Consider the following 26,017-nt stretch of genomic DNA (forward strand, 5'->3'; position numbering starts at 1 on the left):
AGAGGGAATCCTAGACGCGCAGATGCCGATGTTGTTTCCGTGTAAGAGACGTCTAGTCAGGCCTTACAAAGTGAGAACTAGAGATCCGGTTATTGAAATGAAGGATTAAATGCATCTGTCTTTGTTTTTCTTTTCTTTAAATAAGGATGACTATGATTATGAACAGACAACCAGACAGTCTCTTCCCCACCTGCACTAACGTTATGATGACCCTTGTGTAGCCGCTACATTATTTTAGAAAACTCAAAAACTCAGTTATCACCAGACGAACTGAATCCCTCCTTTGAGTTTATAGTTCATCCTTTCTTCCAACTCCCTGACCATGAAGTAGAGGAAGGACCTCAGGAGGAAGGGGGAACAAGGGCACGGGAGAAGTGGGTCTCCAGTGACGTGAATCGGAGAGATCAGGAATGTCGTGTTCTCAACTGCAGTGGCGGGTGGTCATGATCAGTGGGCTTAATAGTTTGGAGAGATGTCACATTTCTCAACATTTTCCAATACGTTCTCAGTTTAAATGTATTAAACAAGCAAATGTTTCCCGCAAAGGAATGAACTCCTTGGAGCATCTTTAGTTGTAAATAACATGTCGATGTGCCCAACACAAACGACCGGTCAACTGTGAGAATTTCATGCTCTGTAGAAAGTATGTTGGAAGCATCGCCTTGGGCTTTGGAAATGTTAATAGCACCTGTCTATTTTGTAGTATTTTCAAACATTACCTCAATTACACAGTTGATGACAGGCCTTTAGTGCAGCTGAAGTAAAAACAGGCTGCCTGACTATCCTTTATCAGTCACAAACAACAACCCAGAATAACAGTTAAGAAAATGACTCGACACAAGACCATACAAGCACCATGTGACCTTTTGTCCTGCCAACAATTTTTGAGAAAGTCTACTTTGGCACTAAGAGTCTTTTGTTTTTGATCTCCGCTGCAGTGGGTGTTTGCTTGTTCCCGGAAGACTGAAAATCTGAGTGAATAGAAATTGACAAGTTATTATTAGCGGGAGGGGTTCCTCTGAATGAGTTGCTCGTTTGAATTTTTCATGCACGCTAGCATCCTGATTCGAAGCCAAACACCGCAGGGGTCAAGACGGAGCGTGGACAGACGAGGAGGGTCACATCCTGTCTGGATGCTCACCTGGACTAGGTTTTTGTGCAGATGTATTGTGTGTTTGTTTTAGACATACACTGGTATAAAAAGGGGGACTTAAGAAATGTTTACAGTAAATTTCCCGTCTGCAACTGCCTGTAATTCACATGTTTGTCTATCAAAGTAGGAATGTAAAGCACACGTCTTTAAAATTTCCTGCCTGTTCAAACCTTTCACCCAGTTTGCTCCTTGTATCCACTCATAGGCATCGTTCTGTCACGGCTTACGTACATGTGTGCTAACTTTGGGTCAGGCAACGTCTGCAGAACACCTCTCCTTGGCGTTCATCTTGGCAACTCAAATCAAGTCGAGCCAACTTCATTTATAAAATAGCACCTGCTGACTAATAATAATATAAAACCATTAATAACAAAAAATAATAATAATGATAATACTAATAGGAGAAAAAAATCACACCAAGAAATGACACGTCCACTTGGCAAGGTTTTGGATTACTGAAAACCCAACTGGCCCAATCATGGAAATGCAGACGGGCCCTTAAAACAAACACAAGGTGATATTTGATGGCACTCTTCTCGACCTCAGTGCAGTTCATTCCAAATCATCACAGATGGGAGCGCTGAATGGACATGCCCGCATTTGACAGAGAAGCTGCCTGACTCTGTTTGCCCCCAATGCCCCTATGCACAGTTCTACACCATTGCAACTCAACAATGTCACCAAAGTGTGTAAATGTGCGTGCATATTTTAGGTTGGAAATGCATGATCTTGTCCTTATCTGTTTATTGTCCCAGTATGTTAAGGTTCTTTAACCATGTGCTGCCATGCATTCACGCAATGAATGTGCACAGAGAAATAAACACTTATGCAGAAGCACTTTGGAGTCACCAGCTAATTTCTTGCATTTATTACGGACTCTGCTTTTATTTACATTTGTTCTCTGCGTGCCCTAATATGTCAAGCTGTCCTGCTCTCATGTCCGGGTCACAAAACACTGCTGTATTATGACAGGAGTGGTACAAAATTCTTTCTCCCACACAAGGATGCTCATGAAGAACAAGTTTAAGCGCAGTGGGTAGGCATCATTTTTTCAGTGTTCGGGGATCATGTGTCAAAGCCACAAAATTGTCTTGAATCTAACTCAGGAATTCCTGGTGCCTAAACCTAATAATCAAGTGAAAAAAAGCTCAGTGATGAGTTAAAATACAGTGGAAAAAATATCCAGAACAGGACGTGTAGGTTCTCGGTCAACCAGGCCATGACTTCTTTAAGCGTCTAGACAGCTGAAAAAAGTCCTGTTGCTTTTCTTTCCAAGCCCATTAGATGTTCAGAACATGCTCTAAATGTCGTTTTGGTCATGTTTTATGGAGCAGCTTGTACTTTCAAAACAAGCTCCTGAAAGGAAGAAAGTCTGACAACAAAACTGACCCAGGACCAAAGAGTTCTGCTTTTTGGGGGACAAATTGGTGCAGTTATTTCCTGCTTATGAGGATTTTTTTTTATTATCCTGTTGAAATCATTCAGTATATAAACGATGGCTCATAGTCCACCCACTGGTTTGTGGACTGCTGTTGTGAGGTCTCCGCTTGATGATTTGGGTTGCGTTGGTTAACTGAACCCATATGACACGAGCAAAAGGTTGAGCTGACCGGGAAACTGAGAACACTGTATGCTCACACATTGGTGAAATTCTGTGAAATCACTGCTTATTTTACAACAACAGGAGGCTTAATATACAAAATAAACACTGTTGAAGAAAACTTGAAACTAGCAACTGACACCATGAACTAAACTGAGAAGAGCTAAAAGAAGAGGAGGAAGTTTTTTTTAGGATAAATTTCATCTGAAAGTGACAGACAGCTCTTTAATATTATAACAACCCAGATTTAGCAACATTAAATGGCAGTAGCTTGACATAACAAATGAGTCCCAATATCACTGGTCATGCCATGGACATATTTATATATACATACGTAATGCACCACATCCAATGAAGCACCATTTTTAAGAAAATGTGAAAAAAAAGAAACTCCTGAGCTTCAACAGCAAAGAAATACATATTAAAAACTCCTCTGAGTTCTCTGTTAGCAAGAAAATCTGATGATTTTACGTGTGTATCTTTAAGAATATCATTCATAAAAATCATGCACTAAACTAAATACAGTATTACTGAACCTAATGTGTGCATGCTGGTATTTTAGCCCACAGCTAACACATCACTTTCATGTGTTCATGAACACATATGGGATAAACAACACCTCTGCAACACATGAACACACACACACACAAAGTCTGTCTTTATCTAGAAATACCTCTGTAATTACACTCCAATTGAAGACATCTGCTGAAATTATCTTAATTACGTGGAACAGGTGATAGGACATGTGCAGGTCTGTGAACACACACACACACCACCACACATGCACACACACACACATCCTGGAAGCTCTGTGACCAGGTCAGTTTCGTGTTTTTAAATGTTATATGTGTTCGGCACATCGGTACATCTGCACGGCCTGCAGGCCTAAAAGTTAGAAGACATAGTTGTGGAGAGGAATGTAGTGAGGAATGAAGGATAAAGGAGCGGCGGTTGGGCATTATTGGATATCTTTGCCTGGGGAACTGAAAAAAAAACTGTTGGCAAGGAGGCGAATTTTTGCTTTTCTTCATATATGTCACTGTGAACTGAACACCTGGGGGTGGACAAAGTTTATCATCTCTTTGGGCTGTGAGAAACGGGAATTTAAACTTGTCACTACATGGCTTTTTTCACTGCAAGAACAAAGAATTCAGTAGTGTGTTTTCATTTAAGCACTCGCCAACAGATCATGTTTGGAGCTGCTTTAGGAATGAATACAGTGACAACGTGAAAATTAGCTGTGAGGGGTTTTTTGGTTTTTATTTAAAGTAACTTATTCATAAAAAAAAACAGATATTTGCTGTGAGCGTTATACACAGCTACAACACAACATTATTACGCTCTGATGTGAAATTCCTCTGCTGCCTCCTCCCCGTTGCTTGCTGGTCACTTTAATTTTGTCTCTTTCATCCTCCTGTCAGAGCCTTCTGCCCCAGTGCCCTCTGAATGAGCCTCCACACAGACTCATGAAGAAAGAAAGATAGAGGCGGGGCTGGGGGGTTACAGATGGACAGCGGGGGAGGAAAGAGTGACGGACAGAGGGGGAAATAAAGGAGGCTGGGAAGCTGATCAGCATCACTCCGGTAATTTATGGCTTTCATAGTGATGCAAAAGAGTCAATAAATTGTCCTGATGTGAAGCTATTGACCCGTTCGCCAATGAATGCAAACACACACACACACATGCACGCACACAAGCAATGTACCTTTTTTATTAGTTCTGCAAGTATGTGTCTGTGAATCAGTCCATGACCTTTGCAGAATAAAGACAGCGAGCAGCCCTGACACAATGTTGATCTACAGCTCATTTTATATGTTTTTTTGTGTTCTTGGGATGCAACTCAGTATTCTTCTTCCTCCAAACACGACGAGTTGAGTTTATACCAAAAAGTTCTACATTGGTTTCACCTGACCACATGACATTCTCCCAATCCTCTGCTGTATCATCCATGTGCTCTCTGGCAAACTTCAGACGGGCCTGGACATGCACTGGCTTCAGCAGCGAAACACGTCTGGCACTGCGGGATTTGATTCCCTGCCGTTGTAGTGTGTTACTGATGGTGACCTTTGTTACTTTGGTCCCAGCTCTCTGCAGGTCATTCACCAGGTCCCCCGTGTGGTTCTGGGATCTTTGCTCACCGTTCTCATGATCATTTTGACCCCACGGGATGAGATCTTGCGTGGAGCCCCAGATCGAGGGAGATTATCAGTGGTCTTGTATGTCTTCCATTTTCTGATGATTGCTCCCACAGTTGATTTTTTCACACCAAGCTGCTTGCCTATTGTAGATTCACTCTTCCCAGTCTGGTGCAGGTCTACAATACTTTTCCTGGTGTCCTTCGAAAGCTCTTTGGTCTTGGCCATGGCGGAGTTTGGAGTCTGACTGTTTGAGGCTGTGGACAGGTGTCTTTTATACAGATGATGAGTTCAAACAGGTGCCATTCATACAGGTAACGAGTGGGGGACAGAAGAGCTTCTTACAGAAGACGTTACAGGTCTGTGAGAGCCAGAGATTTTCCTTGTTTGAGGTGACCAAATACTTATTTTCCACCCTAATTTACGAATAAATTCTTTACAAATCCTACCATGTGGATTCATGGATTTTTTTTTCACATTCTGTCTCTCACAGTTGAAGTGTACCTCTGGTGCAAATTACTGACCTCTGTCATCATTTTAAGTGGGGGAACTTGCACAATCGGTGGCTGACTAAACACTTTTTTGCCCCACTGTAAACTATCCATCAAAAAAAAAAACAATGCACTTTTTATGCCAATCGCCAATTAGCCCAACTCCATAACTGCATGCCTAACTGCACATGTTAGGACTCTGGGAGGAAGCTGGAGCACCTAGAGAGAACCCACGCAAGTTTAGGGAGATCATGCAAACTCCACACAGGAAGTTGGCCAGTGGATTCAAACCCAGGACTCTCTTCCTATGAGGGAACAGTGCTAACCACTGGACCACTGTGATTCTCCCATACAAGCTATATATAAGCTGTATACTTGTAAAGACTAAAACACACTAATGACCTAAAAACTGAGTTTAAGTTGGATTAATAAACAACCTTTTTATGTTTTAGACAACTTTCAATGATCTAAATAAAAATTAGGTAACGCACGAACACACACACACACACACACACACACACACACACACACACACACACACACACACACACTAAAAGTAGCTCGAAACAGAGCAGCACTTAAAGGTTCTCCAAGCACAACAGAAGGCCTTTTGGATGGTAATGCTATTCTCTCCTTAGCTACGGTAAAAACAGCACATCACAATGCACTGCTCATCTTCTCCACCGGTCTACTCTGCAGGGGGTCTTAACCCACCCACAGACACACACTCATGTATGGGACCGATGAGTTTCTAGCTACCTCTTTAGCAGACTTTAACCTGTTGCTGATTTCTATTTGATAGCAGACCACACACACACATCCAACACATTGTTTTTCATGCCCACGCACGCACACACACATACAGTTAAGGTGGTACCCTTTGAGGTTTTAAACAGAATGGGCCCCAGGCACCACTCTGCTTCATGTGAAGGGCTTAAGGGGCCCCTGTGGAGACAATTAAAAACCTGGTGACTTTGTAGGTCAGAGGCATACTTCTGGCTCAAGAGGGAGGACACTGCTCCACTTAAATAGTCCTTTTTTTAAAAAAAACAGAGGTAAATGAGATCAGGGCGGGGCAGGTGTTTAAAGCTGAGAGCTAATGGATTTAGTTTGATAAGAGCATGGCATTTCTAATACACCTCTCCCTTTTATCACAGGACATTAAGAAGGCTACGACACAAACAAGCGTTAAAAAGATGGGGATGACTATAATTTTTCAGCCTTTTCATTCGTTTGTGTGGGAGGGGGAAGTTACAAGTAAAAATGTAGGGCCCAGTGGAAGGAACAATCCAGACCTAGCAATCCCAATGATGTTCATTAATCATCTTTTAGGCAATTTTGTATTTACTTTTAGTTGCAAAAAAACATAAATTTAGGTTATCAAGTCAGCTTTTGGACATGGATGGTTTGAAAGCTGGATCAATAACTTGTCAATGATCAATGACATGTTTATTAAGCTATTGTGGCAGGTTGCACTGTCCTGTTGGAGGAGGCTGCTGCCAAGTGCTCTTGGTCTGAATGCGGCCACCTGACAGTGGTTTTAATGTTAGAATCAGAACTAGCATGCAGATAAATTTGTGGCTGTATGTCATATATTCTCTAGAAATTTATCCCCTGTAAACTTTTATTGATACATTTGTGTTTGTCTAATCTATGACGTAAAATAATGCATTCTGATTTTTAGACACCTAAATGTAATGTTTTAAATTTTAAAACAAAATATTTTATCCAATAAAGTTCAACAGCATTATAAACTGTAGTCTGCCCCAACTGCATCTTATCATCTTCATCCAAGATGGATTTATTGAAATTCAATATTAAGTGTGCCTAATTAAAAAAAAGACTGGCTTTGTGTAACCCAAAGTCTAAGGAAAACAGAGACTCTAATCTTTCAGGTATTCCTCTCATCTCCTTTTTGTACTCCAAATCTTCTAAAAGCTAAACGGACACAAGAAGCTCAAATTGCACATGTTTATTAGCTTAGCTTCAACATTAGCTTAACACATCAGTAAATGTATTAGCAAGACAGGTTGGGTTTCACGTATACGTTAGCTTAACATTGGGTTGCAGCTTGTGGCATTGTAGCCATAGATGAGAACCTGTGACTTGTCAGGTGTCAGGTTGCTTTAAATCTTTGCATTTTTTTTAAATCCACCCCCTTCTAAAGAGGCTTGTAGGCCTTGCTTCATGAATCTGAAACACTCCTGTAAGTAGGTCATGGTTCAAATTTGTATACCAATCCAAAGCATGGACCAAATGTAGCACCCTAACTAAACTAAACTAAACCCCAACTAAACCTCAAATGTAACTACAAGCTATTTTCTAGATGAATTTGCTAATTCTTTTTTGTTCAAGGTTGAGGTTGCCCGACTCACATGCAGGGACAAAATAAAGCAAGTATTTGAGTGATTTACAAAAGTGTACAAGTAAAGGTGTGTATCTGAGAGTGTGAATGTGCGTGTATATTTGATCTCTTAACAGCTAGGCTCCCGAGGTGAATACACCAAGGCCACCCACAAGGAAAAGAAGATGGGTGACAGATTGCATGTGCATGTATGTGTGTGTTTGTTAGTGTGTGTTATCTAGAAGTCATTAATCTTGCTGGTGGGAAACCCATCACTGCAATTACACAGCATGTTTTTTGTTATCTCATCAATAATTTCCATGCATTTAACTCATGCCCAAACACGTGCAAGCCCCACAATACAAACATTCACAAATAATGGAAATTATGGAATATTAAGTCATGATTTCAGAATTTGCTCAATATTAACCTAGGGTGAAAAAATTATTAGGGATGAAGAATCAATGTCTGAATTCAACCGTTAAATTTAGGTTAAACTATGAATATGTGTATTCCAATAAAAATGTCACTCTGCCAGAAATGTAAACACAAACCACATCCATTATCTTCTGCAGACCAACACAGATTGAGATTTGTACAGCCAGATTAGAGGCAGCTGCCAGGACTTTAAAACTAAGGGTCAACTGTAGTTTTAAAGTCCTGGCAGCTGTCTCTAACCTGGCTACACTTCAAGTTCATGTCAAGTTTTATGTCAAGCTAATGAGAAGATAGCTTGAAAGAAAAACATGTTTTTATAGTTTGTACTGATATTCTAACAATTTCTTATCACCATGTTTCTAATTACCGCATGGAGTCCTGAGCATCCCAACTTCCTCCCCCAGATATGAATGGTAAGTTAAGCGGTGATTATCAATTTGGCTGTATGTGCAAATGCAAGCATTGAACCACCGTGCCTCTAAAATATAATCATATGATCCAGCTGGAGACTGAACAACAGCTCTTAGGCATGTTCTGAGGAGGCCATAATCAGTGATAAGAGCTGGCAGTTTCTTTATTAGAAGGGGTTACAAGCCACAAAGGTTAGGATCTACTGCTCGAGTCTGAGTGACAGACCAAAGGTTTGGTCATCCGACTTGTAATCCTGTGGGTCCATAGCAAAGCCAGTTACAGAGGTGTATGTGAAAAAGAAAGGCTTGCATGTGTGTTTGAATGTTTGTATGTACATACGTCTACAAATGGGGTAATGGTAATGTGCAGTTAACCATCAAATGTTCATGCGACTGATCATCTTGTTCTTCAAGGCCAGAGAAAGGACTCCACAGCGCTACAGTGCATGTTTCCATCACTTATCAGTAAAAGGAAGAGCTTCCCTCTTGAGAACCACAAACTTCTGTACCATCTGTCAAATATCCTAACAAATATTAGAAGGGTGCAATCAGTCAATGTGCACCAAGGCTGAATCCTCCTTGCTTTCTCCCCTTTTCTTCAACGACCACCATAAAGCTGTCATTTTTATCTTTTAGGAAAATGTCTCCACAGCTATTGGATGGGTTGATCTAGCAGTACCACCATCTCTACTATGTATTTATACACAAGCTGGACTGCACCAGACACTTTTATCAGATTTGAATCACATTTAACTTCCCCCTAAACCTTTCCAGACATTACACCCGGGACCGCAGGAGAAAGTCGGTGTTGTTCAATTAGGTTAGGGGCAAATTTAAAGAAAGTGATGTTGTGTGTGCTCACTCCCGCATGATCTATCCAGCCAGCTCCTTGGCTTTAGTATTTCCAATATTTCCAGTTGACGAAATAATGATTCCAGGTAAGAGTTACATATGAGAGTTTTTCCCCGTTTTTATTCCCTTGATATCCCCTGTTTTTTCTGAAGAAACCTCTTGCATGAAAGGTGAAAAATCTTCAAAAATGTAAAGAAGTCAAGTCGCCTCCTTCTTTCAAGTTCTCGAGACCCTGTGGTTTTTCCTTTACTAGCATCAAGCTGATATTTGTGCTGAATACTGTTTGATGGATTGCGATTCAATTTCTTCCCTTCGTTCAAAATCAACCATCAGCCTTAAATGCAGTTTGAGACTTTTAGTTGATCGGTTCATCTTGTTTGGTTTTCTGTACACTGTCTGTACATCCAACAAGCCAGAACGGAAAGAGACAGCAGCACATAAGGGAAAGGCATGCACACAGGCTGCTGTCATGGAGTCGAATGAGTCCCCTCCTAGTATTTGGACACCTTTTGGAAAACATGCCAATCTTGTGGTGCTCTTTTGATTGAGCACAGATGAGAACTATCTGTCAGCAAATTTCTGCAGAAATTTCTCTCTCTAGCTTTTAAGATGTGCCTTCATTAGGAATGGATTGTAACCTATACAGAAGTTAAACATGACCTCCGACTTTGCTACTTTAACACTTAAGAAAAGATGGAGATTAACTACTACTGGCAACATTTTTAAAATGATGGAGTTACAAAGACCACCAGCAAAATGGGTGGGTGTGTGTTTAGCTTTGGAGACAGATGAGTCTCTCTCGCAAAGCAAAAATGTGTTGGGTTGGCATGTTGGCAAAAAAGCGAGGCTTGCCATGAACACTTGGGTTCCATGTAGCTGTGAATATTTTTGTCCGTTTGGACATGGATAGATTTCAGGAGAGTCCACAAAACGCATTAACTGCATTCTCACAGGTTTCCTCAACAATGTGTGAGAAGTGCCACCCACACAAAACAGGTCATCCAAAAGAGATTGTGAGCTGCTTGTGTAAATCGGACACACCTTAACACTGCAGCGAAATATCACTTGGCTTCCTACAAAAATTCACCAAAGACAGATGTCACAGTCTAGCTGGAGAGAGGTTTTTGTTATGTGACTAATCAGCTCCTACAGAAATAAATGCAGAAAGAAATAAAAGATTTAAGAAATTTGGTGTCTTAATAAAGCTTTCCATCTGTTGGCATAATCCTCAAAAGCTTGTGAAATACATGCTTGCACACAGACACACGGACAGACACACATCTCACTACTCCTTTTATACAGTGAATTTCTTTATAGCATCTAAGGGAAATGATTGGAGCCGTGGTCCCGCTCTTTAATTTCTGACACATCCTCCAAATGAAAAGGACCAGTCTTCGCCAGCCCATCAGCTCATTATCTCAGTATTTCCTGACATTACATACTAATTGCTCGCCTGCCTGACCACTGGACTCCTCCTCTCTTCCACTACGTACTTCTCCTCCTCTGCACCATCCACTGTGACAATAAAAAGCCAGCTGATAGGTAGATGCTCCGCTCTCAGAATGCATCTCCTTCTACTACTTCTTTTTCTTTTTATCAGCTGGGCGTCTGGTAAACTGATCCAGGCCACTATAGGAGACAATGTTAGATTTCACCTCATAGAAGAGTGTAAGACGGGAAAATGTACACTCCGCCACCAGTTGATGGGTGGCACCACATGGCTCACAGCTCCGACTCTCTGATATTAAAGAGAGCAGATTTCAACGATCACGGCTATTACCCGTTTACCTGCAACTACAAACAGAGGGGGGAGCTGGAAGAGTTGCACGTTTTTCTACCCTATAAAGTTGTCGCACTCCGGGGAGAGGATGCCACGCTGCCATGTCACTCCGTTACAGTTGGACAGGCTGTGAAATCTGTGCGCTGGAGGAGAGACGGAGAGCTGGTGCTGGAGCTGAATCCTCGGTCTAAGCAAATCACCTACGGGGACGGCTATGATGAAAGGCCAGTGTCCATACCATCAGACTGGAACCAGCGAGGAGACCTGTCCCTCACCGTGAAGCGAGCTCAGCTCCAAGACGACGGAGTGTATTACTGTGACGTGGAGAAGACAGAGAGACACCGCTCTGCTGTCCACCTGCACGTCTCCACACCATCACCACCACCACCGGGCAGCACCTCACAGCCTACAACCACACCGACGGTAAGTACACTAACCACATTTAAATAGTTTTACACTTCATTGTAAAACTTAATTGTTTACTCAGGTATTCTTCCACATTCAGAGTTCACAGTTTAAACGAGTATCACTGTAGACTGAGTGAAAGACTTTAAATGGACTGAAACTGTCAGGAAATGGCTGTGTGCAGACAGGGGGGGACCAAAACGCACGACTCACGAGACACGGGGAGTAAAAGAGTAAAGTAAAAGAAGGCTTTTTATTCATGGAGATACAAAACTAAACTGGGCTAAGCTAACCTCACAGAGGAACACAGGCAAGCACACACAACACTGAGGGACGATGCGACATGGGACAGAGGGAGACTGACATAAATACACAGGTAATGAGGGAAGCTGAAGCACACGGGGAACAAAGCTGAGGACAATTACCCTTGACAGGATGGGGAGGACACAAAACTGAAAACGCTGACACCAAGATGTGGACCTTAAAAGTAACACAGGAAGTACACAGAGACAGCCTGGGGAGAGAGAGAGAGGGAACATGAAGAAATACATGAAGGGATGAGGAGAACAGGGAACACAAGGAGTGGGAACATGGCACCAGAACTAACACCACAATATAAGCACAGACACAAGGAGACAGAGGGCAGAGGGAATCCAAATAAACTAAACCGAACAATCCTAGGAACATAAAGAAGTAACAAAATCCAAAACCACAGGAAAGCTAAGAATGCTGGTTCAAAATGACCCAGGACCATGACAGACACCGAGACTGTATTTAAAGATCTCGTCTTCATGTTGAGCTGTACAGTGTAAAATCTTTGATTTTCACTTTCACTGAAAGCATTAAAAGACGGTTAAAACTGCAATGACTAATATTTATGTTCTGTCTTCTTGTTCTCTGCAGACATCAGAAAAATGTCATGCTGAAAAATGTCAGGAACGGTGATGGATATCTCTGCAACGCCAAAGAGGAGGCGGGGCTGAAGAAGACAGAGAATCAGACTTTGACCAACAAAACATGCTAAAGTTAAATGGGAACCCTGACTTTATCCTCCTAAGAACTTGTTCATGGCATGCATTTTCAATTTCACTTTGGTATTTGGGCTCATTGGATCCTGATGAATGTGAAAAAAAATAATTACGAGATTTTTTTTTTATCTGATTTTTGTTTCTGAGAAAGATGACATCCACATATGAGGATATTCTTTTTAAATTTCAATGTGGCAGTATAATGTCCTCATAAGTGGATATCAGGCCCTTGTAGAGCAAAATTTAGCATTTTGGTCTACACAACCCAAAATGTGATGTCCACATATGTGGACGCTGGGTCCTGGGAGGTTAAAAAGGATGGGCAAAAAAATAAAGAAACAACTAAAACCTTAAAGTTTAGAAGAAGCCTCTTGGATGAGACATGAAGGTCCAGTCACTCTTCGTTCTTCAGAACCTTTTTATTGCACTTATTATTATTAATTTAAGTGATTTTATTCATTTTGCACATTAAATGTCTTCAGATGTTTGATGCAATAAATACTGTACTGAAAACCTTTAACAAAAGCACATTAATATACAACAAAGTAAGAAGTGGATTGCATCATGCTACTGTGGACGCACTTTCTCTGGAAACTCTGCCCTGTCTAACATCCTTCTCCTGTACTGCCGATTTGCCATTTCTTCCAGGTTCATGTCTATGCTTTCTCACTTTAGTTACCAGTGCTTTCCATAGGTCATTTAAATAGTTTCCTGATTGAATAAAGTGATTTCAACTACTTCTTGTCTTTTCCTGTTTTGCCCGGATCTCCCACTTGACTCCTAAAAGAACCGCGGTTTGTTAAATCTGACAAGGAGCCAAATCTGATGATAAAATATTTTCTCTGGTAGTCAAGTTTCCTCCCACAGTCCAAAGACATGCACGCATCTCATAGGGGAGCTGTCATGGATGCATCTTACTCTCTGACAGCCCCATGACCCTGAAGAAAATGAAGGGGCAGTTGGATATAAAGGTTAGAGTCACAAAATCTTTTGATTTTGCTTCATAATGCAAATTAGAACTGAAACAAGGACTATGTGTCCCTTTAAAGAAATAATCTCTCTTTCACTTTTTCTTGAGCAGATGAAATTAAATTAAATCAAGTGAAATTTTTAAACTGGCACTAAAAGTGCACCCTTAAACTATAATATTTAGCATCTGCACTTGCACGAGACGGCACATTTCAAGGGTGTTCATAGATGACTGCAGAATTCACACGTGCAGCCACACATGCACACGGTGACCAAGCAGGAGCATGCTACCCACTCAACCTGTTACTGACATGTTCCTAGATCATAAATCGTACATAATGAAACTCTGCTGCTCGTGCTCGCTCTGTTGTACACCTGAGCATAAATCAGTACATCTGTAGTCAAACCTAGCAATAAAGCATGGCAGTTTTCAAAATCATAACCTTAATATACAACAAAATAGAAGCAAATGGAAGGAAAGGTGGAGAAAAAAAGAGTATGTGAGGAAAAGGTAGATTGCAAGGTGATTGCAGTCTCTCTTTGTGGTGTTGTAGGACTTGTATAAACCTGTGGGTGACAGTGCCGAGTGAAAGGTATTGACAAGTAAAAACTTCTATTTGTTTGTGTGAGATTGTGTGTTACACATGTTGTTTGTGTGAGATTGTGTGTTACACATGTCAAAGTGTAGCTAAAGGCAACACAATGTATAGAAATTCCTGTTGAAGCCTGTCTTTATGTATCTGGAGGCTAATCCTGTACAGAATTTTAATCACAAATCAGGTTTCTAGGAATGAAGGGAACATGCAGCAGAAGGAAGCAAGGAGAGAGAGGGGAAAGGTTTGGGTGGCAGAGAAGATTAATTTAGAGAAATATTTGAAAAATGTGTGTTTTTCGTTACTGATTTAATTGCTGTCCATCTTTAACACCATCTTTAATACTATTATTGCCACGTGACATTCATCTCTGGGGTTTCTACCTGGCCAAGAGTCTGACTTGTGGCTTTGCCAAGTGGAAACAGCTGGGACCGAAAAGAGAACAATACAATCTACAAATAAAAATAAACATCTTTCCAGCCTGATAAGAAGTGGTTTAAATATTTTTACATAACACACAACTTCCAATTTAATATTAAAGTTAGTTAATAGTAAAGTTAATCATGAAGTTGTGCATTATTACTTTGGGAGTAGGACGTGTGGGATGAAACTAAAATGGCTAGGCTTCCCTTCAGATAGTTTAAAGTAAATGAACTGGATCTTTGGTCGCAACAGACAAGAACTTTTTCCTCACATTGGCTAAGGGGTAAGGCAAGTCCTCTATCCGCTCTTTCCACCAGTACCTACTCTGGTCGACTTGGCAGGGCTCGACTCATTTTTTTTTTTATATTATTTTGGGGGTTTTGGACAGGAAATTGCCTGCTCACACACAAAGCCAAGGGTGCTCACAAACCAGCACCCTCAACTTGGATTTACAAGTCTTCCATTTGGTGGTACAGTAATACCTGGTACCAGATGCTTTTTTAGTACCTACTCGCTCAGGGATCCAAGCGATCTGAGGCGATCAGAGGCTTCAACTGACTGGGTAGTTAGTGGTGTCACTTGATGAGCCCTTTTTGAAACCCGACAATGAGGGAAATGGCCACACACAACAAAAAACAACACCACGGTGTCCCAATCTGACAAAAAGCCATAAAACGAAGAGCAGGTATCCCATCACCTCAACATCCTCCTTTGCTGTGGCATTTATATTGCCACATTGCTATGACAACCCTGTGCACATCACGCGGTACTCGATTGTAATGGAAAAAACGACCAAAGCAAAGTCCAGCCGAGTAGGTACTAGTGGAAAAGGGCTCAGTCCCTTGCTGCTCCAGCCTCCATGTCAAATATGATGGGCATACTATCCCGATGTGTGAATTTTAGATTGAAAGCACTTAAGAAAAGAAAAGCAAAGAAAAAAGTGCTAGTGTGAAAGAGTGAATAGAGCATGTTGTATAGAGCACTCAGGTAGAGTAGAAAAGTGTTATATAAGAACCATTTCATTTACTTTAAAAAAAAATTTCACCACAAATTCACAAGTATCTCTCTGGGCAACCAAGCTACACAGTATGCATAAAGGCACTGGGTCACCTATATATTACACCTACCTACACCTAAGAGCTGCTTATCCATGAAGACTCCGGCGCACAGCTGTTGTGTTGACGCTAATGCCAGAGGAAGTTTGGGACTTTGCATTTAATAAGTCAGCAGAGTGTTGGCATGCACCACTGTGTGCTTCATGGCTAAGTTGCTATGGGGAAGGAAGAAATTTGACTTGGCAGAAGGCTTACTCTGTGTAATGGTGGCATCCTATTTCAGGTCCACATTTAACTTTATTTATATTTATTTAACTTTTCTTTTGCAAATGTTTGTAAAGGTTGATTGCATGGACAGGAACTTGATTTTATACACCTGTGGCAATGGGCCTGGCAGCACATAAAGTCAAAGCTGTGTATTTGACGAGTCCAAGCTAGTTAAATTAGTTTACCATGGTGTACACCAAGTAATCCCTGGGCAGGGATAGCTCAGTAGGTAGAGTGGTGGCCCCATGATCGGAAGGTCGGGGGTTCGACTCCACTGAATGGCTACCCTGAGGTACCCCTGAGCAAGAACCGTCCCTACACACTGCTCCCTGGGCGCTGCACTGGTGGCTGCCACTAACACGCACACTTTATGCTTTTTTTTTTAAAAGCAAAAGCTTACAGCATGTATAAAGTTAGGGAAAGAAGAACAGACACCTAGACAGTGACAAAACAGTGGAGGCAGTTGCTCCACCTTCCCAAACCCTCCATCACTTCCAGCTCTTCTTGCACCACTGGTCAAACAGGCACACCTTCCTGACGGGAATTCAACAATCCCTGCTGTCTGATCGCAATCTATCACTCAGCTGCATGTTGGCTGACAGGCAGTTTGCAAACCATTCAACCTGTCAATTGCAATCTATCATACCGGCTTGGAAGTGTTAGACTGCATCCCAGAGGGATGTGGGTATTCAAACAAACACTGGCAGACAAGTGGCAGCTCTGAATGAACATTAGATTATCATCTATGACAACTAACAAGGAATCCTCTGAGAAGCAGCTTGAGGCTAAAAGGGAATTAAAGAGCATTAGATCAGAGTTGGACCGATGCTTTATCAAAGAAAAGAATTCTCTAATTTTATTTAACATACAGAAGGAAAAAAATCTAATTAGTCAAAAACAAAATATTTTCCATCTGGAGTGGTGATCACGTTCAGTGGTATGGCTCAGTTCTGTGCCTCTATGCCTTTCAATATACTGGGGTTGAAATGGGACTGTGAACAGCCTACAACAGCTTAAATATACAATCTGCATCAGAAGAGCATTAGTTAAACTAATGAGATTAGCTAGGTGAGGTTAAATTTGTGACCCTCAATAAGCATGTCACATTGGAGATGAATGCCTTAGTACTCTCATTTCTGGATTCTGTATTAAATGTGACTTTTCTCATGTTCACCCTGCTCTTCACAAAGAGAGAGAGCAAAGAGAAAAACCAATAACTCAAAAATGAAACTTCTATTGCAAAGGTTAAAAAAATGACTTTTTCTTAGTTATTGTGCAACACACCCTTTGGTGCTTTTCCATACATGACTCCAATCTAACCTCTACAGCTGGCTGAGACAAATCATGAGTCTCAATAATACATAGCTGCTTTGGTTCTATGTCAAGTTCAAAAGGAAGATAAAAGACAGGCTAAGAATGTATATACCAAATTTAAATCCAAGGTTCCTTCAGTACATGTGGGTGACAAAAGGACATAACTGTAAAAACACCTTTGAAGGCCATGACCATGAGGAATCATGTGATTTAAGATTAGAGACAACTTCAGAAACTTCAGAAACAAGCCTTCTGTGAGAGAGGTTTGCTTTTACGGTAACACTTTTTGTGAGCAAATCACCTCTTTCCCAGTTTAGTTCCCTAATTTTCTAGTTTAGTTTTTTCCTGTATTCAGTGTTGAGTTTTCCCAGAAAAGAAGCTGCTATTTTAAGTATAATTTTCCGTGTTCCAAGCCCTGCGTTTGGGTCCTCATCCTGCCTGCCACACAGCGAAACATGGACACTGTGTCACTGTTACACTGTGTCCAGTAGCGACAAAGAACAACATTTTGGTTGTTTATCCCACTCTTTTATCTCTTTGTTCTTGAGTTCTAAGGGTTTATGCTTTATCAAAGTATGACGTTTGCAACCCTCCATGGATAGACAACAATAGGTGTCCAGAGAGACGGGTGCAATAAATGTTTTGTAGCACTGGTGTGTGTGTTCCTGCACACCAACAGAGAGGTATGCGACACATTGTACTGGCATGCTGTGCAGACAATTATCAGCTTAGCTTCCTGGTCTAAATACCCATCTACAGACTGAGATTAAATCTGTAGTGTCTGGATAAAAAAAAACTTCAAGCTTCAAAGCTTCAGTCAAAGATCTCTGATTCGATGAAGACACTCATCTGTCATGGTGTCTTTTTAGTATTCTCTTGATCGAAGAAGGTTTAAGGTGAATTATCAGGCTTAAACTAAGTACTGTGCAGCCGTATTACAATCTGTCACAAGCGTATACTTGTTCAGCACAAGCCCAGTTTCTGCTTCCAGGTCATCTCAAAACCCCAAATAGAATTGAAAAATGATCTAAAACATGTGACGCAAAAAAATCAACCCAAAGCAAACAAAAACAGTACATTAGTTTGGATTATTGACACCATATTCACAGAACAGGGTCCAGGTGATGCACTGAAATAGCATCCATCAGGAGACAACAAGTGACAGGCGCTGAAAGGATCAGGCATGTAGATTATTTAGATCCAATAAACACACGAACTTAAGGAAGTACTATTTTAATGGTTACCAAGACCACCCTTTGTGTAATTGCTGCTCTCAGTTCAAAATAACCAGGACAGAATGACGGTCGGCTCCAGAGAGAGAGGAGTGTCAGATTATCAACCTATCTGTCTGAGTGACCCAGAGTCAGGGGCGCAGCACAGACGGGGTGGGGGTGCCAAAAATATTCAGGTGCCTCTGTTCACGGGAGGCAGTGTGGTGCAACAATCAGAGACAGAAATGCAAGCAATTGCAAATTGTTTGCAAAGCTTACACAATGATACACACTAATACATTAAATATAGTGTGCTTTTAAAAATCCCTATTTAATAGAGCTGTCTGTTTCTTAAACTACAGCATGGCTTACCAGAGTCATGAGGCTCCTTCTGCCTTTGCTCCTGCATGACAAGATGAGCAAAATATGTCCTACGACTGTGTTTGTCCGACAAAGGTCTAATGAACTATGGGCAGAAATATGTACAGATTTTAAACAGATGTTACTTCTGAATACATCACATTGGGATTTAATTTTCTTTAACTTCAAGCTTAAAAAGGGCGATTCATTTTTATTGATTTTAAAGACAGGAACTCTACAAACCCTCACACCAGACAAGCTTGATGCTGATGCTTAATGTTTTCAGAACTCAATTTTATTTGCAAGAGGCTGGCAACCTGTCCAGGGTGCATCCCACCACTCACCACAATCAGTGTGATTTGGATATGTAGAAAAAGATGGACAAAATTGGAATTTCTAGAGACTTTCTAGGAGGAAACCAAGTAAACTCCGGATCTCATCTCTGCTATTTGCAGATGATGTGGTTCCACTGACTTTGTGAGGTGGTGGCCTTCAGCTCACACTGGAGCTTTGGTTGGTTGGCTTCAATTTAGTTCAAGTCAACTCAGTTTTATTTACATAGAGCCAAATCACAACAGCTGCCTCAAGGTGCTTTATTATGTAAGGTAAGGATCGCCGGTCAGATATCCTATTTGTTTTGGTACATTTTACTGATAAGATAAGGGGCAGCCATTACGATCATTTCTAGATTCACATTTTCATTCTTAGGCTTTACTAGAATTGCTTTACATCAACAAGCCAGATGTTTCGGTCTTTATCTTCTACTGGCCCTTCATGCAAGCTCTCAAGCTCTGTCTGAAACAAGGTGTTTTAGCTTCTCTTATCACTCCATCACCTCTCTTACAGATGATCAGTTTTAACCTCTGTTACCTCGTTGTTTGCTTGAACTACCTCATTCAATTTTTTGTCTGTACCTTCCACCCCTCTTCTCCTTGTTCATTCTTCCCAGAAATTCCTGTCTCGGATGGAAGCCTTTGACTAGCATCACAGAGAACTGTAAAAACAGCGTGTTTATCTCTGAAAGGAAGGGGTGAAATTCATCTAACATCTTTTGTTGTCAGGAAAAAAGCATGGCTAAACTTCAGGACAATCACTAGGTTAGGGCATGGATGAACAGGCATGTGTGTTTGAAAGCTAAGGAATGCAACCAGTGTGTTTGCAGTGTACAGGGCATATCAATCCACAACTTGTCTTGTGGTTCAAAATGATTGGGATGCATAGAGAGGAGTGGGGTGGGTGGGGGTGGAAGTGAAAGGAGGTATGACAAGGAATTGTGGGAGAAAAGAGGGAGCACATCCCAAATGCACATTGCTCTACTTTCTACACAGCCCCCTTCCCTACCTCCCCATCATCGTCCTCTTTACTTTTGTCCTCTGCACATTCCTCCAATCGCAAGTCAGTACAGCTGTCAATTTGCAGCCCCAGGTGAGGACAAGGATGGAAACCCACACTCCTCTGTGCTACTGTGAAAAACGGAGACTGAAGAGAGGTGCACGACTGAGAGGATTCGGAAGAAACAAGTAAGTTGTAATTGAAAGAGAAGAAAAGCATCAACTACGTGACCACAAATGTGTAAGTTCAGAAAAAGGCAGTTGCACAAATCAAAGGAGAGAATGACACAAACTTAAGAAATTTAACTATTTGTGTTCAGAAACTGACATCCTCGAGCATGAAAATAAACGCTGCTGCAAAACACCTGGTTGAAGAAAAATGGCCTCCCTCAGTCCTCCAGATGGCTTCAGTGCAGCTATGTTTGTACACTTCTGTTTACAAGCCATCCATCAGCACATACATAAAGGCATTCCACAGACACAAAACTTCACAACACTGCAAATCTCAGGTAAACTATCACCATATTACAACTCATTCCATCTTTGCCTCTCCATCCATTTGCCTCTCTCGCGGGTTTGTATAATCTTTAAACAACTCTGTGTGACCACAGCAGTCTTTTTCACGTAGAGCCTCCATATCAACATAAAGCAAATATGTCTGTGAGGAAGACTGGACCACCAACATCAGCTGACATGAACCATAAACACCTGTGTTTATACGTCTCTGACATGTACTCTGAGCAGCGTGCTTAGATTTAATTTAATGTACATGTGCTGTTTCAAAATAAGCGTAGGTAAGTAACGCAAGAGTGTGATGAGCTCAGTCAGCACTTATTTCTATATACATTTTGAAATTGTCACACACAAATCTTGTAAAACCAACATATCCTAGGAAATAAAAGCTTCCCAACTAGAACAGGTTGCAGAGATGATGATAGATGTATTTGACTTCATTATTATGCCCACTTCTACAGGTTTACATGGTTTACAGCTCAAAATAATCTGTATTTATCTCAAAATGAGCTTCTGCGCAGTTCATCCTCTGACTGAATACCATTAGTGCCATTCAACTTTTTTTCTGATTGGTCGCATCTTGCACCTCTAGAGCAGCCAGCTGAGGTGGACTAAGATGCCTCCTGAATGAGGTGTTCCAGGCATGTCCTAACAGGAGGAGAACGACATGTAGACCCCAGGACAAAGGATACTGCTGTTTGACATATGACAGGGTGACAAATAAATCACTGAGTTACCTAGACAACCTGGAATGTCCACCATCACCCTCAGCTTCAAAGTGTGGACGCCCCTTAACACTGATAATCACAGGCAGATGTGATTAATCACTAAAAGTCTAAGTATTGATCAATACATATATATTGTTTTTGTCCACAACAATCACTGCATTTACAGCATGTGACACACTCATTTGCATTCACAAAGAAAAGATAACTGGCCAAAAATTATGTTTACTGCATTTTGTTACACTGTTTGGGAGGATATTCTCGTAATCATATAAAATATCTGTGCCATAGGTTTTTGTTTGTCAACTTTTTAGCATTCTTGATGCTTCTTCCCCGATTTTGTTTCAGCGAACTCAGTGGATTCTTGTTCATCTTACTCTGTGGCACAGTCACTGAGCTATGTGCTGTGGAAGCTGGCCGCAGAGTGCGAAGGCGGGACATGAAAAGCCACAGCAATGTCACAGCAGCTTGTCAAGGAAGAGGCCGAGTGACACGGAGACACTGGCGGAGAAGGCAGTAGGTGTCCTTCACTGAATGAATGCATGCATTGCAGCGTGTGAGTGTGCACGTCAGGCAGCTGCTGGGAATCTCTCTATCAAACTTCAGCTCTGCTTTTTCACCTTGAGCTGGGCACTCATAACAACCGCGTACATAAAGGTAGGGTGACGTTTGGCTAACATAACCTCGCAGAGAGGTCAGATTTACTGAAAGTGAAACGGAGACCACAAGTTCCCTGGGTGACTGCGCGGAAGAATGACCGAACTGAAAATGACAGTTTAAGATTTGCTTAAAGCTGGCAAAAAAAGTGTCGCTATTCTTCGGTAGCTTAAACTTTGACACTGTGAATATTTATTGTTTTTGTCACATAAGCTCTGATTTCACCAGTTGTTGCAAACTTCCTCATAATTCAACAAACAGAGCCCTTTTTGTTCAGATCTGTCCCCAAACACACAATACAGACACTCCTTTTTTTCAGCGCTGTGGATGCCCTCACACAAGCACACGCTGTGCCAAGAAGCCATCAGACAGGTATGCACTACAGGCCTAATTCCTGGGCCAAAAGGTATTAAAACAGGAGAAAATCAGACAGATGATACACAGCACACACACTCAAACACACAACTAACAGATCGGCTACGGAGTACCCCTGTGTTGTGATCCATTTAATCCACAGAGATATTTCTCATTTGTCTCACTGAGTTAGATATAGACCACCAAATAATCCATGACATGAGGGGGCTGCTGCAGCATGAAGAAAAAGCAATTTTCTTTCCATTAAACAGAGCAAAAATATGTTACTAGAAAGCATAAAAACCCCTCACAGGTGTGACATTGGCATGAACAAGAACGTTTATTCTGATGACTTCATTAATGGACTGCTGCAAATGTAAAAGCAGGTCTCTGTATCTGGATCTGGTAATTAAGTCTGGCATTGCAAACGTTTTTTAACACTTCAGGTGTGTAAACACAGGAAGTGACTTGCACCTCAAGCATCACTTTGTCACTAATAGTAATCTATTAATGTATTTTCCACCCAGTCACATGTCAGTCAACGACACTCTTCACTCTTATTAGTAATCAGACCTGGACTCTGGACCCATCAACTTCGCATTGTCAGTTGTCATTGATTTTCTACGGTTTCTTGTCACCACTTTGTGACAAATCACTTCCTGTGTGGAAGTGGATGCCCCTTAAAGATGTACCAGTCAAACAAATCCATCCATACCTGAACATTTACCATGCACAGAATTACCATGTCCCTCTTTGTAAAAATGAAAACTACTACCCAGGTCTGCCAGTTCACAGGCACTGTCCTTCAATGGACATGTTGGAATGTCAACTGAGACAGCCCAACACTGCAGAGCTTTTAGCATCTCAGGGAGAATCTCATCAACTTTGGACTCAGCAGCTCCTCTATATATCTGCCTAGCTATGTCTTTATTAGATATCTCTATTTACAGAATTTTGAGTACACAAAGAACAATTAAAACCACATTCACCCATTTATGCTAAACTCTTTATTCTGTGGGCTTACTTTTGTCTACAATGGACAAACTCATGCATCAATGGTTATTTTCCGGTTTAGTATCTTAGTATATTACTTAGCAATACGTAGTAATTACTCAAGTTTCAAGTATGGACGTGCTCCCTTTTTTCTCCCTTGATTCCTTGTCACCCCTGCTTTCACTACATTGCCCCCTCCATCTATCCCAGTGCTTTTGAACCAAGGGACAAGTTGCGAATTGATCTGCAAACACACTGGTTGTATTCTTCAGCTTTTCAAACACACACACACACACACACACACACACACACACACACACACACACACACACACACACACACACACATACCCGTTTCTCTATGCCTTAAGCTAATTTTTCTAGACCATAGCCATGCCTTTTTTCTGTCAACAAAACATTTAACGAATTTCACCCCTCTAAATATGCTGTTTTTACAGTCGCCTGCACCTACAGTCAAAGACCATCAATGGCCAGTTTACAAGTATCATAGTAAAGTCTAACAACAAGAATGTAATTCTAGAAAACACCATAATAGCGTCCCTTTGACTTCTCAGTGAAATATACCAACCAAACTGTATGTTTGACAAAAACAAGTTAATAGGTTATTGTGGTAAAATATGCTTAGTTGGTGGATTTTCTAAATCCACATCCTCATGGCTGTGATATCAAAAGGTTAATTTTAGATGATGGTATCAACTGTTCAACCCACAGGATAACACAACAATATATAACTTCCATTCATTCACGGAGCTTCCAACATTTTTTAAACTTTACACAATCTGTTAATGATTACTCAAACAACATCATGGTTGTGGTCATGCTGTTGGGTTATAGGAAGGTTACACTTTAACAAGTCCACTGTATTATGTCTAAAGACTGACATACCATCCATAGGACTCTGTCCAATCTTCTGAAAAACTACATATATCCTTACTGGCTTCATAAGAATTAAGAGGGTAAGTCACAGGCAGGTGCTGCAAATCGACTGCACTGATCAGCACTGAGTGTGAACACCTGTATAAAAGCGTAAGTGTTGGACATTTTCCAGTCTGTAATATTCCCAGGTATGGATGTGAAAACCTGCTATTTCAACATGACTGTACATCTTGCTTTTCATAACTGCGATGTCCCATGTAAAGAACTGTATGATAAAACCACATAAATATGCTAAACATTTCAAATAGTTTAAGAAAAATGTGATTGCGCTTGATGATGAAAGTCAGGGAAAACATCAGTATCAGTATGGAGAAGAAAGTGACGCGGAGTATAATGATGAGTCACTCAACCACAGAAGATGAGCCACTATCTTTAAGAGATGTCTGACGAAGTGAAGATTTTATCTTACACAATCAAATATAACATCCACAGAAGAAACTGTTGTAAATATGCTGATATGGCTGTCATCCAGATCTAACAATGAACTGAAACAGAGATTGAAAAAACTATATATATAAAAAAACAACTGATAGTTTACTACCATTGCTCTCAAGTCAACACTTCCAGTGAAAATCAACATAACATAAGGATGATTGAGAGCTCACAAAGAGAACTTAAGTTAGAGTGCTTTAAAACTAAGGCAGTCAAAAATGACAGGGATTTAGAGATTGCCTGCCTTTGTCTCTAAGACAAAACAAGAGATATTTAAAAAGCATCATCAAAAAATAAATAAATTTAAAAAATAAAATTTTATTTAGCACCTTTCTAGACAGAATCACAAAGTGCTGCACATAAGATAACAAATAATAAAAGGGTAAAACAGACAATATAAAACAGGCAGAAATTTAACCAAAAACAGTTTTAAAAAGGTGAGTTTTGAGTTGTTTTTTAAAGACAACTACAGAGTCCACAGTTCTTAATGTATGAGGGAGAGAGCTCCACAGTCTCGGGGCCACAGTGGCAAAAGCTCTGTCACCCTTAGTTCTAATCTTAGTCTGTTTTATAGCAAGTAAGCCCTGATCAGACGACCTCAGGGACCTGCTAGGGACATAGGGCTGTAGCAGATCAAATATGTAGGCTGGTGCCAGTCCATACAGGGCTCTAAATGTCAAGACCAGGATCTTAAAGTGCACCTTAAATTCAACAGGAAGCCAGTGTAGCTGAAAAAGCAATGGTGTCACATGTGAATACTTGGAGGATTTTGTCAACAACCTAGCTGCAGCGTTTTGCACAACCCTCCCTTAAGCAACACTGATTCAGTTCTGCTTCAAAGTGCGTTAATTTGTCTTCTCTCAAAGGAAAATCAGAGGCCAGAGTCAAACAAAGCATAGCAGACGAACTCCTAGAACACACTACACATTCCTTAAGGACACTGAGCTACCTGAGCACTCAGCTTCTGCTCGCGCAGACATGCTAAACCAGGAATGAAGTGCGTGTGAGCTGCAATACTTTTGGTGGTCTTTAATAAACATGTGCATTCTCACACTGCAGCAGAGTTTAGTGAAATGCTAAAAGTTTAAAGCAGTTTCTGAAAGGCAGGAAGTGACAGTGTGTATCTTTACAGACTTACAGCGCCAGCTTAATGGTTTGTATGTAAACAGATAGTTGTAATGGAAATATCAGGGGCAGAATGTACGGTATGAGGATGGTAAACATATGG

General features: G+C 41.0%; 2 protein-coding genes across 2 annotated transcripts in view; one reads left to right on the forward strand and one right to left on the reverse strand.

The window, feature by feature from the left end:
* The window catches only part of col4a6 (collagen, type IV, alpha 6), a 146,463-nt gene that overhangs the window by 95,503 nt on the left and 24,943 nt on the right, over positions 1-26,017 (reverse strand). The window lies entirely within an intron of this gene.
* LOC147335138 (uncharacterized) lies at positions 11,049-12,775 on the forward strand. Its single transcript, XM_086287461.1, has 2 exons — positions 11,049-11,626; positions 12,512-12,775. The coding sequence occupies exons 1-2, from the start codon at positions 11,105-11,107 to the stop codon at positions 12,551-12,553; spliced, it is 564 nt and encodes a 187-aa protein (XP_086143587.1). The 5' UTR covers positions 11,049-11,104; the 3' UTR covers positions 12,554-12,775.

The sequence above is a fragment of the Aulonocara sp. 'chitande type north' Nkhata Bay genome, linkage group LG3, assembly GCF_057382095.1.
Source record: "Aulonocara sp. 'chitande type north' Nkhata Bay isolate Kocher_YH1m ecotype deep benthic linkage group LG3, A_spYH_male_GT1.1, whole genome shotgun sequence".
In the NCBI taxonomy this organism is placed as follows: Eukaryota; Metazoa; Chordata; class Actinopteri; order Cichliformes; family Cichlidae; genus Aulonocara; species Aulonocara sp. 'chitande type north' Nkhata Bay.

Excerpts from the sequence above, each read along its gene's own strand:
- LOC147335138 (XM_086287461.1), top strand. The coding sequence starts at position 11,105 with ATGTACACTCCGCCACCAGTTGATGGGTGGCACCACATGGCTCACAGC. Across the intron at positions 11,627-12,511 it reads AGCCTACAACCACACCGACG|ACATCAGAAAAATGTCATGC; the intron begins GTAAGTACACTA and ends TGTTCTCTGCAG.